This window comes from Pinus tabuliformis, chromosome 4_1, assembly GCF_031772625.1.
Source record: "Pinus tabuliformis cultivar Carrire ecotype Pingquan chromosome 4_1, CPIR1, whole genome shotgun sequence".
In the NCBI taxonomy this organism is placed as follows: domain Eukaryota; kingdom Viridiplantae; phylum Streptophyta; class Pinopsida; order Pinales; family Pinaceae; genus Pinus; species Pinus tabuliformis.
Window position 1 is genome coordinate 654,200,456 of NC_142303.1, and position 14,686 is coordinate 654,215,141.

Consider the following 14,686-nt stretch of genomic DNA (forward strand, 5'->3'; position numbering starts at 1 on the left):
AACAACAGGAACTTGACCCACTGAGCTATCCCTTAATGCAATAAATTGGCAAAGGGCAAGGATGAGAGAATAAGTCATGCACATTTTATGGTGGGGAAAGCTAAAGGACTGCAGACTAAGATATATATATTTTTCTTTCCTACCAGACTAAGATATATATTTGTTCATTTCCTACAATACTAGGATAAGGTACAATTTTGTTTATTTCCTACCATACACATTATCCAGATTAAATCTAAAATAGAAAAATGAAATACAACCAAAAGAAGATCTTAGTAACAATATTTGTATAGAAAAATGAAATACAACCAAAAGAAGATCTTACTGACAATATTTGTATTGCTATATGTTATTTTTATGTTTGTAGGGATATATTTTTCTTTTTGTCCATTATTAGCCTTTGCCATGGCACGACTCTAGCAATCGATTTGTTTGTTGATTGTTATTAGTTAGCATTGACTAGTGCAAGTTACAATATTTAACTTTGAAAATTAAATATTTATTTTTAAGTATTATTCAAAAAATTATTTTTCAAATATGTGATTGGGCTATGACTTCGAAAATCTTATTGATATTCTTGCCATAATTTCTAAATATAATTGCACTATTCATGCCATTATTTTTATTCTTAAAATCAATAACTTAAAAATAACAAGACATTTAATATATTTAGTGAATCACTAATATAAAACCAACTGATTTTTTATTTATTTTTAAATAGATATGTGACATGCCACTAGCTTTGTGGATGTTAAGTGATTTACATAAGCATGTCAAGTGACTAAAGAAATATACATGAGGCGCTTGGAACTCATGCCATTTGTCAAAAACTATACTTCATGAATTTAATAAATCACTCACGTAAAACCAACCAATTTCTTGGATTTCTTTGAAATACAACAGAAAATAAATTGTGATTTAATTCTATGACATGTTGCGACTTGTTTATATATGGAAAGCGATTTGGGGAGGCACATCGAGTGACTAAAGAGATATACATTGGGTCGTCCGAACTAATGTCATTTTTTAATCCATTGAATGACTTGAATGAAAGCTCTCCTTGATTTTTAACGGTATTTCTAATAGTATTACTATCCCCATCCACCAACTAAGCAATATGTAGAAGAATGTTTCATTACATTTATGCAAATCAGAAATAATGACAGTGAGAGTAAAACAGACAAAAATATATTGCTTCACAAATGTTGGCATTGGCTACTTCGCCAACATGATCTCAGAGTCGGAAGCGCAGATCCAAAAAGCAATACTAGACAAAATTCACGATAAAATAGTAGTAATCGGCACTTTCTTTTTTCAGAAAGAAAAATCAGTATATATTATATTGAGAAAATATAAAGATCTTGGGTACAAAGAAAACCCATTGCCTCATTCTGTATATCTGTACATGGAGTGCAGAAATTGGCAGACCATATGTGCATAAGAAGCAATGCCACAGCCATTATCGGAACGTGGATTGCATAAGATAAAAGAGCATAAGAGGCTATCTGTTCATGATGTGCATAATGAATAAACCATATGGGCGCAAGAAACTATACCACAGTCGCTTGTCGGAATGATCATACACAAAGAAGGCCCGAAGCCTGTATAGCTGTGGAGAATGTAAACCATATGAAGCTATTAACACAGACACAAAGTCGAATAGATTAAGATCCGCGCCTAAGGGAAAAACGAGCCCCATAGCAGTAGAAAATGATAGATCCAAAAAACAGGAACGCTGTTGACCATATGACAGAATGTGAAAGGCAGAAGGAGCCAATTAAATCTGAGTGGGCATAGACCCCAAAATGGAAGGAAGAATGGAAGCAAGCGGCAGGCTGGAGGCCTGGAAGATACGCCTGTTCCTCCACGTCCAAATGTTCCAACATGTGAGACAGAAAAGAGCCTGCCAGGTGGGGCATTGAGCGCCCCACCATGAAAAAGCTTCCTGAACAGAGGAAAACAAACAGTGAGGAAAACCATATAGCAATGAGAGATCATACCAGATTGCAAAGGAGGCGGAACACTGAAAAAACATGTGGTAGTTAGTTTCGAACTCCTGAAGGCATAGTTGACATCTGCCTGGACCGTGCCAACCTTTTCTTTGCAGAACATCCCAGGAGAGATTCTTATTGGAGAAGAGAAGCCAAGTGAAAAGGATGGTTTTGAGGGGGCAAGGGGCCTTCCAGATTTTGACAGGAAAGACAAAGGGGATAGGAGGAAGATCAGCGATTAAGACAGAGTATATTTTCCAGACAGAGATGGGATGGATAGAGGTGTCAGTGGACCATATGAGGTTGTCTTTTGTGCCAAGTTGGAGAATCCCATGATGGGTGAAACGGGAAGAGAAAGAAAGCCATAGGGGACGGAGGAGGGGAGGGATGGCCAGCTGAAGGTCAGATTTCCATATTGGTTCAAGAGAGGACCAAGAGTCAATAAGAGTGTTCCAGGTAAAAAGGCCTCTAGAATGAAAGAAAGAGAGTAATGAGGGGGGAATCATGGACTCCAGATTGTATAGAGTGGGATCTATACCAATAAGGACGCTGGAACCCGAAAAAAGAGTCCACTTTAGATTCTTCAGGAAGAAAGATTGGATCTTTTTGAAGCTGTTCCAAATGGGGGATCCATTTCGGATTCCAAGCGAAAATCTTTTGAACCAGTAAACCAAGGGACGGCCTTTAAGGTACTTTTGTCTGATCAAGGTGCTCCACGGACCGTGCCCGAATAAGCCTTTGTGTAAGGATTTGCAGATGAGCGCCTTGCCAAATTGGTTCATATCAAGAAGACCCCAGCCACCCTTTTCTTTCGGCCTTGAGATTGTATCCATCTTTACAAGGTGAATTTTTGAGAGGAAAGGTCGACCACTCCACAAAAATGTGGCAGCAATGGACTTCATTTGCTTGCTAACAGATGAAGGGAGAAGGAACAGGTGGCTCCAGAACACCGAGAGTTGAGAGCGAACTGTCTGTACCAAGATATATCTGCCTGCAAGAGACAGGAAGCACATTTCCCAACGAGAAATCTTGTAGAAGAAGCGGTCCACCAGCCAGGCCCAGTCCATACAACGATACCCCTTTGCTTTTAGACGGAAGCCCAAATAGGTGAAGCCATCCTTTATGTTGGCAAGATTGATCTCAAAATGGTCTGCAATCCACTGAGCAATAGCAGGGTTTGTATCATTATGATAAAGCACAGATTTCCCGCAGTTGATCGAAAGGCCTGTAGCAGCTTGAAACTTCTTGAAGAGCATATAAAGGCAGACCCAGGAGGATTTGCACAGCATGGCGAAGAGTAAGATATCGTCGACGAAGAAATTATGGGAGAGGGAGATGTCTCTGCAAATCCTTACAGGCATACATCTACCTTCGTCAACAGCACGGTTGATATGCGAGCTGAGACAGTTCAACACCAATATAAAAAGAAGCGGGGAGAGAGGGCATCCCTGGCGGAGCCCTCTCTCAGCATGGAAGAAAGTGGATGGAATACCATTTATAATCACTGAGAAATGGACCGATTCCACGCACGCCATGATCCAGCTGATTGCCATGGGTCTTAAGCCAATTTTTGCCAGAAGAATTTTGAGGAAGCTCCAATCGACGCAGTCAAAGGCCTTTTTGAGATCAATTTTAAGAGCAGCGGCGTTAATTTTCTTGGTGCATATGGAGTGGAGGCACTCCTGTGCCATAGCAACGGCATCCATGATAAGCCTGTCCTTGAGGAAAGCGTGCTGTTCCTTAGTAATAAAAGAGTTGAGAACTTTCTTCAATCTATCAGCTATAATTTTGGAGATAATCTTATATAGTGAATTGCATAAAGAAATCGGCCTATAATCTCCAAAAGAAGTGGATTTATCTCGCTTTGGAATTAAAGCAATAAAGGTGGCGGAGAGAGCGCTGTTTATACTACCAGAGAGACGGGACGCATCAACCATGTCGAGGAGATCTTTTTTGAAGAGTTCGTAGAAATGGGAGAAAAATTCCACCGGCCAGCCGTCTGGTCCGGGGCTCTTGTCTTTGCTGAAGCTCTTAATGGTCTCAGATAGTTCTTCCTCCGTGACGGGTCTGTAGAAAACGTCATTGGCTGCGTCATCGAACATGACCGGCAAAGGGTCGACTGCCCATAGAGAGTCATTTAGATCACTGTGCTGCCTTTTATACTGCTCCCTGAAGAAACGAGTGGCTTCCGCTGAGATTTCTTGTTGAGAGGAGAAACATTCTCCATTATCATTTTCGATTTTCCAAATTGAATTTTTTGATCTGCGGCCATTAGCGAAATTGTGGAAAAATCGTGTGTTTCTGTCCCCATCTTTGAGCCAAATAGCTCGACTCTTAAGCCGCCAAGATGCTTCCTCTTTGTGGAGAAGAGCTTGTTTCTTTCTTTCGAGGGAGCTGATGAGGGAAGCCTTGTCGATCGTCCTTCCGCTGAGGTGAATAGAAGAAGCTAGCCTGCTGATTTCTAGGTTGATGTCGAGTAGTTCCTGAGCATCTTTTCGCTTCTTTTCATTCTGCCAGTTCTTTGTTTTCTGTCTTAGCAGTTGTGTCTTGTCCCGAAAAGTCAGAAGAAAAGCATCCTGTGAATTGTTGATGTCCCCCCAGGAGGATTTTATGAAATCATTAAAGGATTCGTCCTGTAGATGAATAGAGTTAAATTTAAAGGAGTATCCCATTCTTCGTTCAGCATTGTCCCAGTCGAGGAGGATGGGCTTGTGGTCGGATGTGAATTCCCCTCCAGTTTTTGCATGCGGCATTCCCCATTTTAGGATTACACTGGAATGCAGAAGAAAGCGGTCGATTCTTTTCGCTATGTAGGCAGAATCCAACCTACCATTGTCCCAAGTGGGGGCCATAATTTCTGGACGGATGTCGACGAGGTTCCCAAGGGATTTTTCCATTTCCATTGCAAGCGAGAGGCCCTGAAATAAATCTTGCCAGGGGGATTAATTCAGGGAAGCGTAGCTTGGCTCCTTGTTTGCATATTGCTTTCTTATTTTTTATTTTTATTTTTGTGGTCTTTATTTAACAAAAGTGAAGATTAATACCATTTCTTTCAATCGCATGTTATTTCTTTCTTACTAGATTGATAAGTGCAAAAATATATGGTTTACGGAATTTAACTTTGTTTGATTTTTGCTACATAGACCATACAATTTATACGATTTCTCTGGCCTGTCATGCTTAGGTCAACCTTCCATTACAAGTGCTTCACATGTTTAGGATAAATTTAGAGATCTGAAGGTCCATGTGTATCCTTATGATGTACTCATTTCATTTGTATTTTATTTTTCTTGCCAATTATATGCAGTCAGGGCAACCTCGATCCGTTGATTCGCTACTTTCTCAACTCTTCGCTTAAATTAAAAAAAATTACCCACCCATTGATCCACTGTGTGAACTTTCATCTAAATTTTTTTAACAACTCATCTAATCGAATTTTTTTTCAAACTCATCACCATCAAATTTAAAAAAATATGTAAAACTAATTGAAATTAATAATTTCTTCCTTTTTATCTTTATTCGTATATAAAAGATATGTAAAACTAATCAAAATTAATAATTTCTTCCTTTTCATTTTTATTTATTTGTATATAGATGGTTCAGAGTCGTTCCATACTTTCCAAGAAAGGTGGAGTCATTGAAATACTTTTAGGAATTTCGGACACAGAACATTGTTGACCTAAAAGTTGATGCCAATGGTATAAGGAGGGAATAATTAAACAAAGAAGTCCAATCAAATCCCTTCTGATCGAAGAAATACCTGACACTGTTATGATTTGTTTTGACCTTAAACATGTTGCCCACTACATATGGCTGAAACTTAACCAATGCATGCATAATTGCTAGCATTTCCTTTACATAGATAGAATAATCACTCATAATATTTGATCTTCCTACTCTCAAAAGTAATTAGATGATGATTTTGTGTCAAAACAGCCCCAATGCCTTCCCTAGAGGCATAGCATTCCAACACAAAGGGTTGAGCCTAGAAGTCCGACAAGGCTAGAACTGGGCATGAACATGAAGTCATTACTCTCTTAAGTTGACCATACAAAGGCCTCCTTTTTGGTGATATCGGTCAGTGGGTTTGTCAGTTGTGAATACTCCTAAACAAACCTTCTATAATAAGCACGGATACCCAAGAATCCCCTCAATTTTGTTACATTTTTGGGAGTGGGCATGTTAGACATCACCATGGTGAAGCCCAAATATGAATGATAAGCATTGAATGCATATATTATTCACATGATATACATTTTATAATACATTGGAGTAACCATTGGATTCCATATTCCACTGTCTCTTAGAATCCCTTTGACTACTCACATTCCACACCAACCCTTAGAGGATTAGGTGTCCAACATTCCCCCCCTTAATCTGAAGTGGTATGTATGATTCCAAGAAGAGAGTTGTAATACAAAATGTGAAAAAAAATCATGGTAGCACTAGGCTCAATGTGCTCTCTGAATTGTTGGTATAACGTGGTGGTTTCACTACAACAAAACCAACGATTTGCGCCAGATTTAGCGCCATATTTTAGTGCATTTTTTTTGTAATTGTGATGAGCAACCTGGCGCTAAATCTAGCTCTATTGTACAATTTTTAAAGTGTCCTTTTTTGCACCTGATTTTGCATCCTTTTTCACGCTAGATTTTGCATCATTTTTTACACCAAACTATGCATCATTTTTTGCGTCAAATTTTGAACCAAGGTTTGCATCTTATTTTATGACAGGTTTTGCTTCTAGTTTTGTGTCATTTTTTGCATCTATTTTTCATTCTCTTTTGCTTCCTATTTTGTGTCATTCTTTGCTTCCATTTTTGCACCATCATTTGCATCAAGTTTACACTGTATTTTGAATCCAATTTAACGTCTTTTTATGCATCCATTTTGTGTCAGTTTTTGCATCTAGTCTTACGCCAGGTTTTGTATCTAGTCTTACACTAGTTTTTGCTTCTATTTTTGCACCAGCTTTGGTGCCTATCTTTGCACCATGTGTTGAATTTGATTTAGCACCAAATTCTGCATCCATTTTTGTGCCCATTTTTGCATCTTTTTTTGGACCATTTTTTACATCCACATTTACGTTTGATTTGTCTCCATTTTTCCCATCTCATTTTGCACCATATTTTGCATCATTTGTTTCATCCAATTTTGCATCATTTTTAACACCATCTCTTGCATCTAATGTTACATCATTTTGAGCATCCAAATTTGCATTTATATTTGCATCTTATGTTGAGTCATGTGTTGTGTCCACCTTTGCATCTTATTTTGTGTCTAATGGTACATTCAATTTAGAGCCATTTTTTACGTCTAATTTTGTATTTGTTTTTGCACCAAGTTTTGCATCCAATTTTAAGCTATTTTATGCCCCTTTTTGCACCATTTTTTTGTGTCTACTTGTGTCCAATGTTGCACCATTATTTACACCGACTTTTTCATCCAATTTTGCATTTTTTTGGTGTCTAGTTTTACATCGTTTTCACCATCCAAATTTGCATCTTTTTTTGCCTCATTTTGTGTCCACATTTGCATATAATTTTGTGTCTGAGTTCGAGCCTAAATTTGCATGTGATTAGGAATCATTTTTTACATCCAATATGGCATCCTTGGTTTCACCTTTTTTCAGCCCCATTTTGCATCTTGTTTTATGTCTTTTCTTACATCTTTTTTTTTCCCTTTTTTTGCACCCAAGTTTGCATCCCAAATTTACACCATTATTTGCATCATCATTTGGCATATTAATTTGTAATGTTTTTTGCTTCTTTTTAATGCTCAACTTTGCATCTTATTTTACATCTAGTTGTTGTCTTTTTTTGCATCTAATTTGGTGCCCATTTATGTGTCCTTGTTTTTGCCCAATTTGATATCCTTTTGTATGCCATGTTTTGTTCCCTTCTTTGTGTCAACTATTGCACAATTTTTCACTTCTAATTTAAAACACTTTGTATGTCAATTGTTTGCATTTTGTATTAATTCCTAGTTTAACATCCAATTTTACTTTCAATTTTGCATCCATGGTTACATCCGCATTTGACTTCTTATATAGAGTATATTTTTCTTTACATATATGACCCCCTTTATAGATTCATAGTGAAATATATGATAGTTTCTAAATATCATTAAAGTAGATATCACAATTCAAAATCATTTGTAAAGAAATTTAAGAGAAATTGACAACATCCATCCAAAAAAATAACAATGTGTCATTAACAATTTTCAAAACATGTATAAAATAGCAACATAATACTAATAAAATAAGTATTATTTTTAATCAAAACAAGTAAAATTCAAATATGATTAACAAATAAAAATATTTCATGAATATCGTTATTCTACGATAAATTAACAACATACATAAATCAAACTCATCGTATGATTACAAAATCAAAATGTCTCATTGATATAGGGTAAATTCACAACACCCATCTAAACATAACAATGTCATTCTACACAATAATTTCTTCATAAAAAACAATGCATGTGCATGCCTAGCTACCACCACCAAGATCATCCTCATGATCATCTTGACCATCCTCATTACTCTGATCCACATCATCACCAACACCGCAACTATCATTATCATCTCCTCCTTCACCACCATCATCCTCATCCTCATCCTCATCATCTCTTGATATATGTTGAACATAATTTGGATCATCGTCTTGGCAATCATTACCTATAGCATTCTGACAAAAAAAATCAATATTACATGTTAGTATTAATTACATAACACAACGCATGTTTTTGTTATACAATGTTAACCATAAAATGAGGTAAGATATAATATCTAATAGTACTAAAAAATAAAATGAAAATATGGTTTAAAAGTATATTGGAAATCCAACTAAGATTACATACCATAGAGTCCATCCAAACAATAAATTCAACCCATCTCTTTTGCTGCAGCACCTCCTTTTCCAAATGATTTGGAGGTCTTCCATATTTTAGTTCCTATCAATCAGTAAATAGGGAGAAATTAGATAACAATGACTTTCTTCTAGTACAAAATTTATTAAAAAAATATCACATGTTTACTATACTTACAAAGGTTGTTATCAGTGCTTTTAAACCTTTCTGGCCACTACAATGAGTGACTTTTGTCTTGGTTAACCTCACCTTGGATGCCTTGTCCTTAAACATAAACCAATTCAATTTATTTTCACACAAATACATGTCTAAGATACTTATAAGTATTAATACATTCTAAATAATGTTTAATGAAAAATTCAATACCTGAATGCTCTCATTGCCGGCTTTTCTTTGTGCATCCAACTTATCATATGATTTTACAAGTTCTTTCCATACTTTAAAAGGTATCTCAATAGGTCTTTGTTTCAGTCTTTGATCTTGAGGCATTTTTTTAATTTTTCTTGTTTGGTTAAAAATTTTGGTTAAAAAAAACCGAACAAGTAATTCACATCAATGGCATGGGGACTCTATGGATATGTGTAAAAAAATGGCTATAAAGAAAACATCCAAAAAACATATGAGCTCTCCCTTTGATGGTCACTTGGGGCATATGGCTGGAAAGGAACAACTCCATTTTCGAAAATCAAGGACAATCCTTTCTCAAAGTCCTTCCTAATATTTGCATCCCTTTGTTGATCTACACGATGTAACCCTAGGTCACAAGTACCTCTCTAGGGCTTTGTATATGGTACACTGCTCCTACACATAGACAATTGTGCCCTTGTCCATTGAAAGTACCTTTACTCAGCTTTGATTCATCTGATATATCACCTTGATCCATATAACTTAGAATATCATTTAGGTGAAAATTGGGAAGCCTCCTATGTGGTATAATTCCACTAAAAAGCAGAAGGAGGATTGCTGAGGTGACAATGGAAATGCACCTCATTGTTCTATTAATGTCTGGCCTTTGCCTTGTGAGAGCTTGCCAGATTTTGAAGAAACAGGCCTGATATCATTAAATGGCAGTCATGGTAGTTCGACAGTGAAACCAACATTGCACTGAAGGCAGGGCACACTTCAAAATTGTTGAAAAAAATGTATACACCATGATAGAAAATGACAATAAAAAAGATGTATGTGGTAGATTGAGCAAGGTAATAACCATTCCTGGAAAGTATCAACTTGTAGCTATTATAGTAAATGTTGTATTCATTTTTCAGATAGTGTTTGGGGACAGTCCTTCAAGGATGTATCAATGCCCTACTCAAGAATACATGCTTGAAGATGCCCTGAGAATGACATTGGTGCCATTCTTTGGCATACTTTAGAAAATAAAATTGATTCTCTTGTAAGGCAGAAGAACACACCAATTGGTCATATGGATCACCACATTGTTGAAATTTGTTCCAGGAATGCCTTGCAAAAGAACAGTGATTTGTGTCCAAAGGGAACAGAAGAGTGCAGAACTGATAATATGGCCTTGACATGCAAACTGTTGAATCTGTGCAAGACTAAAAAATACAACAGTCTTGTACTTTTTCATATAGTCTTAAAACCAAAATCCAAAAACATGCAGTAAAGGGGGATATTGTTTTCTCGGAAGAGATGCTCAAGAGCCAAGAAAACACCTTATGGTTTGACAACAATTATAACAGTCCTTTGCAGGGATGGGTAGATATATCATGTAGCAGAACATGTCCAAAGTTACAGCCCCTTCATGACATACTTCATTTGCAGGCATCCAAATTCATTCCCAGAGAGGCATTGACAGAGATTCCAACTTGTAACCATTCAGAGTTTGATGTCTCCCTGTTTTCCATGATGACTAAGCACTGAGGGAAGGGGCATTGTGCTTCCAAGATGTTAAGGTGGCTGCATTGGATCACTGACTTCACCTAGTAGCTACATTTTGTACATGCTACAGTAGGGTAGGAAAATGAATAAGTTCACTTGAGCAGTAGTGTAACAAAAATAAGCTCCCTTGAGCATTTTATTTGGTTTTATTGTCAATGATGTGTTTGTTGATGAGGAGGTCAATCTCATGTGTACATGACAAGATTCTGAGGTTCTCATGCACTTCTGAGAAAAGCACATGTCCCCAAGTAGGAGCCAGCTGTTACCCATTATTTTGCACAGGGGTACCCCTATTGAATTTACTTACTAACCTAGTGTTTTTCATCACTAAGAACCTCAAGGACCTGGCTTGTTGGTTTTATGGACATTGACAGAGGATTTGATGACATGGTGGTTAATTAGTGATGTAGTATTTGATGATGTACAGCCTCTTTGTTGGAGCACATAGGGTTCAAGCATGGCATGTTCTTCAGTCAGAATTTTGAGCATCTTCATGTTTCCCTAGGCAATTCACAGATCTCAAGGTAGTTCATGCATTTCAAGGCACAGGTCACATCCTCCAAGGCACACATGGGCTAGTTTCACTCACATGGACCTCTTCTTGACATGCCATGTGAAAATTCCTAGAGCACTCTCATGTTTTGAGCCTCTTTTTACTAAATTTGTGGGGCAACCCACTAACTTGGACATCCATATGGCTGTTGACGATTTTACAACTTATTTTATGACATGGAGAATCATTTTCATGCTTCATGGACGTGTCTTTAATTGAGATATGGACATGGTCATGCCTTGGAGGCACCTTTGGCGGGATTATGAGCGCTATTTGAGGAGTCACCCACTTCTAGAGGGTTTATTCCACTTATTTAGAAGGTTGTTACACACTTGAGAACTAGACGATCCCTAGGCATCCCTTTGTTGATCTACACACTAGGCATCCCTTTGTTGATCTACACGATGTAACCCTAGGTCACAAGTACCTCTCTAGGGCTTTGCATATGGTACACTGCTCCTACACATAGACAATTGTGCCCTTGTCCATTGAAAGTACCTTTACTTAGCTTTGATTCATCTGATATATCACCTTGATCCATATAACTTAGAATATCATTTAAGTGAAAATTGGGAAGCCTCCTGTGTGGTATAATTCCACTAAAAAGAAGAAGGAGGATTGCTGAGGTGACAATGGAAATGCACCTCATTGTTCTATTAATGTCTGGCCTTTGCCTTGTGAGAGCTTGCTAGATTTTGAAGAAACAGGCCTGATATCATTAAATGGCAGTCATGGTAGTTCGACAGTGATTATATTCCTTCCTGGAACCAACATTGCACTGAAGGCAGGACACACTTCAAAATCTTTGAAAAAAATGTATACACCATGATAGAAAATTACAATAAAAAAGATGTATGTGGTAGATTGAGCAAGGTAATAACCATTCCTCGAAAGTATCAACTTGTAGCTATTATAGTAAATGTTGTATTCATTTTTCAGATAGCTTTTGGGGACAGTCCTTCAAGGATGTATCAATGCCCTACTCAAGAATACATGCTTGAAGATGCCCTGAGAATGACATTGGTGACATTCTTTGGCATACTTTAGAAAATAAAATTGATTCTCTTGTAAGGCAGAAGAACACACCAATTGGTCATATGGATCACCACATTGTTGAAATTTGTTCCGGGAATGCCTTGCAAAAGAACAGTGATTTGTGTCCAAATGGAACAGAAGAGTGCAGAACTGATAATATGGCCTTGACATGCAAACTGCTGAATCTGTGCAAGATTCAAAAATACAATAGTCTTGTACTTTTTCATATAGTCTTAAAACCAGAATCCAAAAACATGCAGAAAAGGGGGATATTGTTTTCTTACAAGAGATGCTCAAGAGCCAAGAAAACACCTTATGGTTTGACAATAATTATAACAGTCCTTTGCAGGGATGGGTAGATATGACATGTAGCAGAACATGTCCAAAGTTACAGCCCCTTCATGACATACTTCATTTGCAGGCATCCAAATTCATTCCCAGAGAGGCATTGACAGAGATTCCAACTTGTAACCATTCAGAGTTTGATGTCTCCCTGTTTTCCATGATGACTAAGCACTGAGGGAAGGGGCATTGTGCTTCCAAGATGTTAAGGTGGCTGCATTGGATCACTGACTTCACCTAGTAGCTGCATTTTGTACATGCTACAGTAGGGTAGGAAAATGAATAAGTTCACTTGAGCAGTAGTGTAACAAAAATAAGCTCCCTTGAGCATTTTATTTGGTTTTATTGTCAATGATGTGTTTGTTGATGAGGAGGTCAATCTCATGTGTACATGACAAGATTCTGAGGTTCTCATGCACTTCTAAGAAAAGCACATGTCCCCAAGTAGGAGCCAGCTGTTACCCATTATTTTGCACAGGGGTACCCCTATTGAATTTACTTACTAACCTGGTGTTTTTCATCACTAAGAACCTCAAGGACTTGGCTTGTTGGTTTTATGGACATTGACAGAGGATTTGATGACATGGTGGTTAATTAGTGATGTAGTATTTGATGATGTACAGCCCCTTTGTTGGAGCACATAGGGTTCATGCATGGCATGTTCTTCAGTCAGAATTTTGAGCATCTTCATGTTTCCCTAGGCAATTCACAGATCTCAAGGTAGTTCATGCATTTCAAGGCACAAGTCACATCCTCCAAGGCACACATGGGCTAGTTTCACTCACATGGACCTCTTCTTGACATGCCATGTGAAAATTCCTAAAGCACTCTCATGTTTTGAGCCTCTTTTTACTAAATTTGTGGGGCGACCCACTAACTTGGACATCCATATGGCTGTTGAAGATTTTACAACTTATTTTATGACATGGAGAATCATTTTCATGCTTCATGGACGTGTCTTTAATTGAGATATGGACATGGTCATGCCTTGGAGGCACCTTTGGAGGGATTATGAGCGCTATTTGAGGAGTCACCCACTTCTAGAGGGTTTATTCCACTTATTTAGAAGGTTGTTACACACTTGAGAACTAGACGATCCCTAGGCATCCCTTTGTTGATCTACACACTAAGCATCCCTTTGTTGATCTACACGATGTAACCCTAGGTCACAAGTACCTCCCTAGGGCTTTGTATATGGTACACTGCTCCTACACATAGACAATTGTGCCCTTGTCCATTGAAAGTACCTTTACTTAGCTTTGATTCATCTGATATATCACCTTGATCCATATAACTTAGAATATCATTTAAGTGAAAATTGGGAAGCCTCCTGTGTGGTATAATTCCACTAAAAAGTAGAAGGAGGATTGCTGAGGTGACAATGGAAATGCACCTCATTGTTCTATTAATGTCTGGTCTTTGCCTTGTGAGAGCTTGCTAGATTTTGAAGAAACAGGCCTGATATCATTAAATGGCAGTCATGGTAGTTCGACAGTGATTATATTCCTTCCTGGAACCAACATTGCACTGAAGGCAGGGCACACTTCAAAATCATTGAAAAAAATGTATACACCATGATAGAAAATTACAATAAAAAAGATGTATGTGGTAGATTGAGCAAGGTAATAACCATTCCTGGAAAGTATCAACTTGTAGCTATTATAGTAAATGTTGTATTCATTTTTCAGATAGTTTTTGGGGACAGTCCTTCAAGGATGTATCAATGCCCTACTCAAGAATACATGCTTGAAGATGCCCTGAGAATGACATTGGTGCCATTCTTTGGCATACTTTAGAAAATAAAATTGATTCTCTTGTAAGGCAGAAGAACACACCAATTGGTCATATGGATCACCACATTGTTGAAATTTGTTCCGGGAATGCCTTGCAAAAGAACAATGATTTGTGTCCAAATGGAACAGAAGAGTGCAGAACTGATAATATGGCCTTGACATGCAAACTGTTGAATCTGTGCAAGACTCAAAAATACAAC

The 14,686-nt window shown here is 37.6% G+C and overlaps 1 protein-coding gene across 1 annotated transcript; it reads right to left on the reverse strand.

Annotated features, from left to right (window-relative positions):
- Nucleotides 1-8,330: 8,330 nt before the first annotated feature.
- On the reverse strand, nucleotides 8,331-9,583 carry LOC149177768 (uncharacterized). Its single transcript, XM_089423465.1, has 3 exons — nucleotides 9,042-9,583; nucleotides 8,856-8,948; nucleotides 8,331-8,683 (listed from the first exon to the last, which is right to left on the reverse strand). The coding sequence occupies exons 1-3, from the start codon at nucleotides 9,168-9,170 to the stop codon at nucleotides 8,486-8,488; spliced, it is 420 nt and encodes a 139-aa protein (XP_089279591.1). The 5' UTR covers nucleotides 9,171-9,583; the 3' UTR covers nucleotides 8,331-8,485.
- Nucleotides 9,584-14,686: the final 5,103 nt, after the last annotated feature.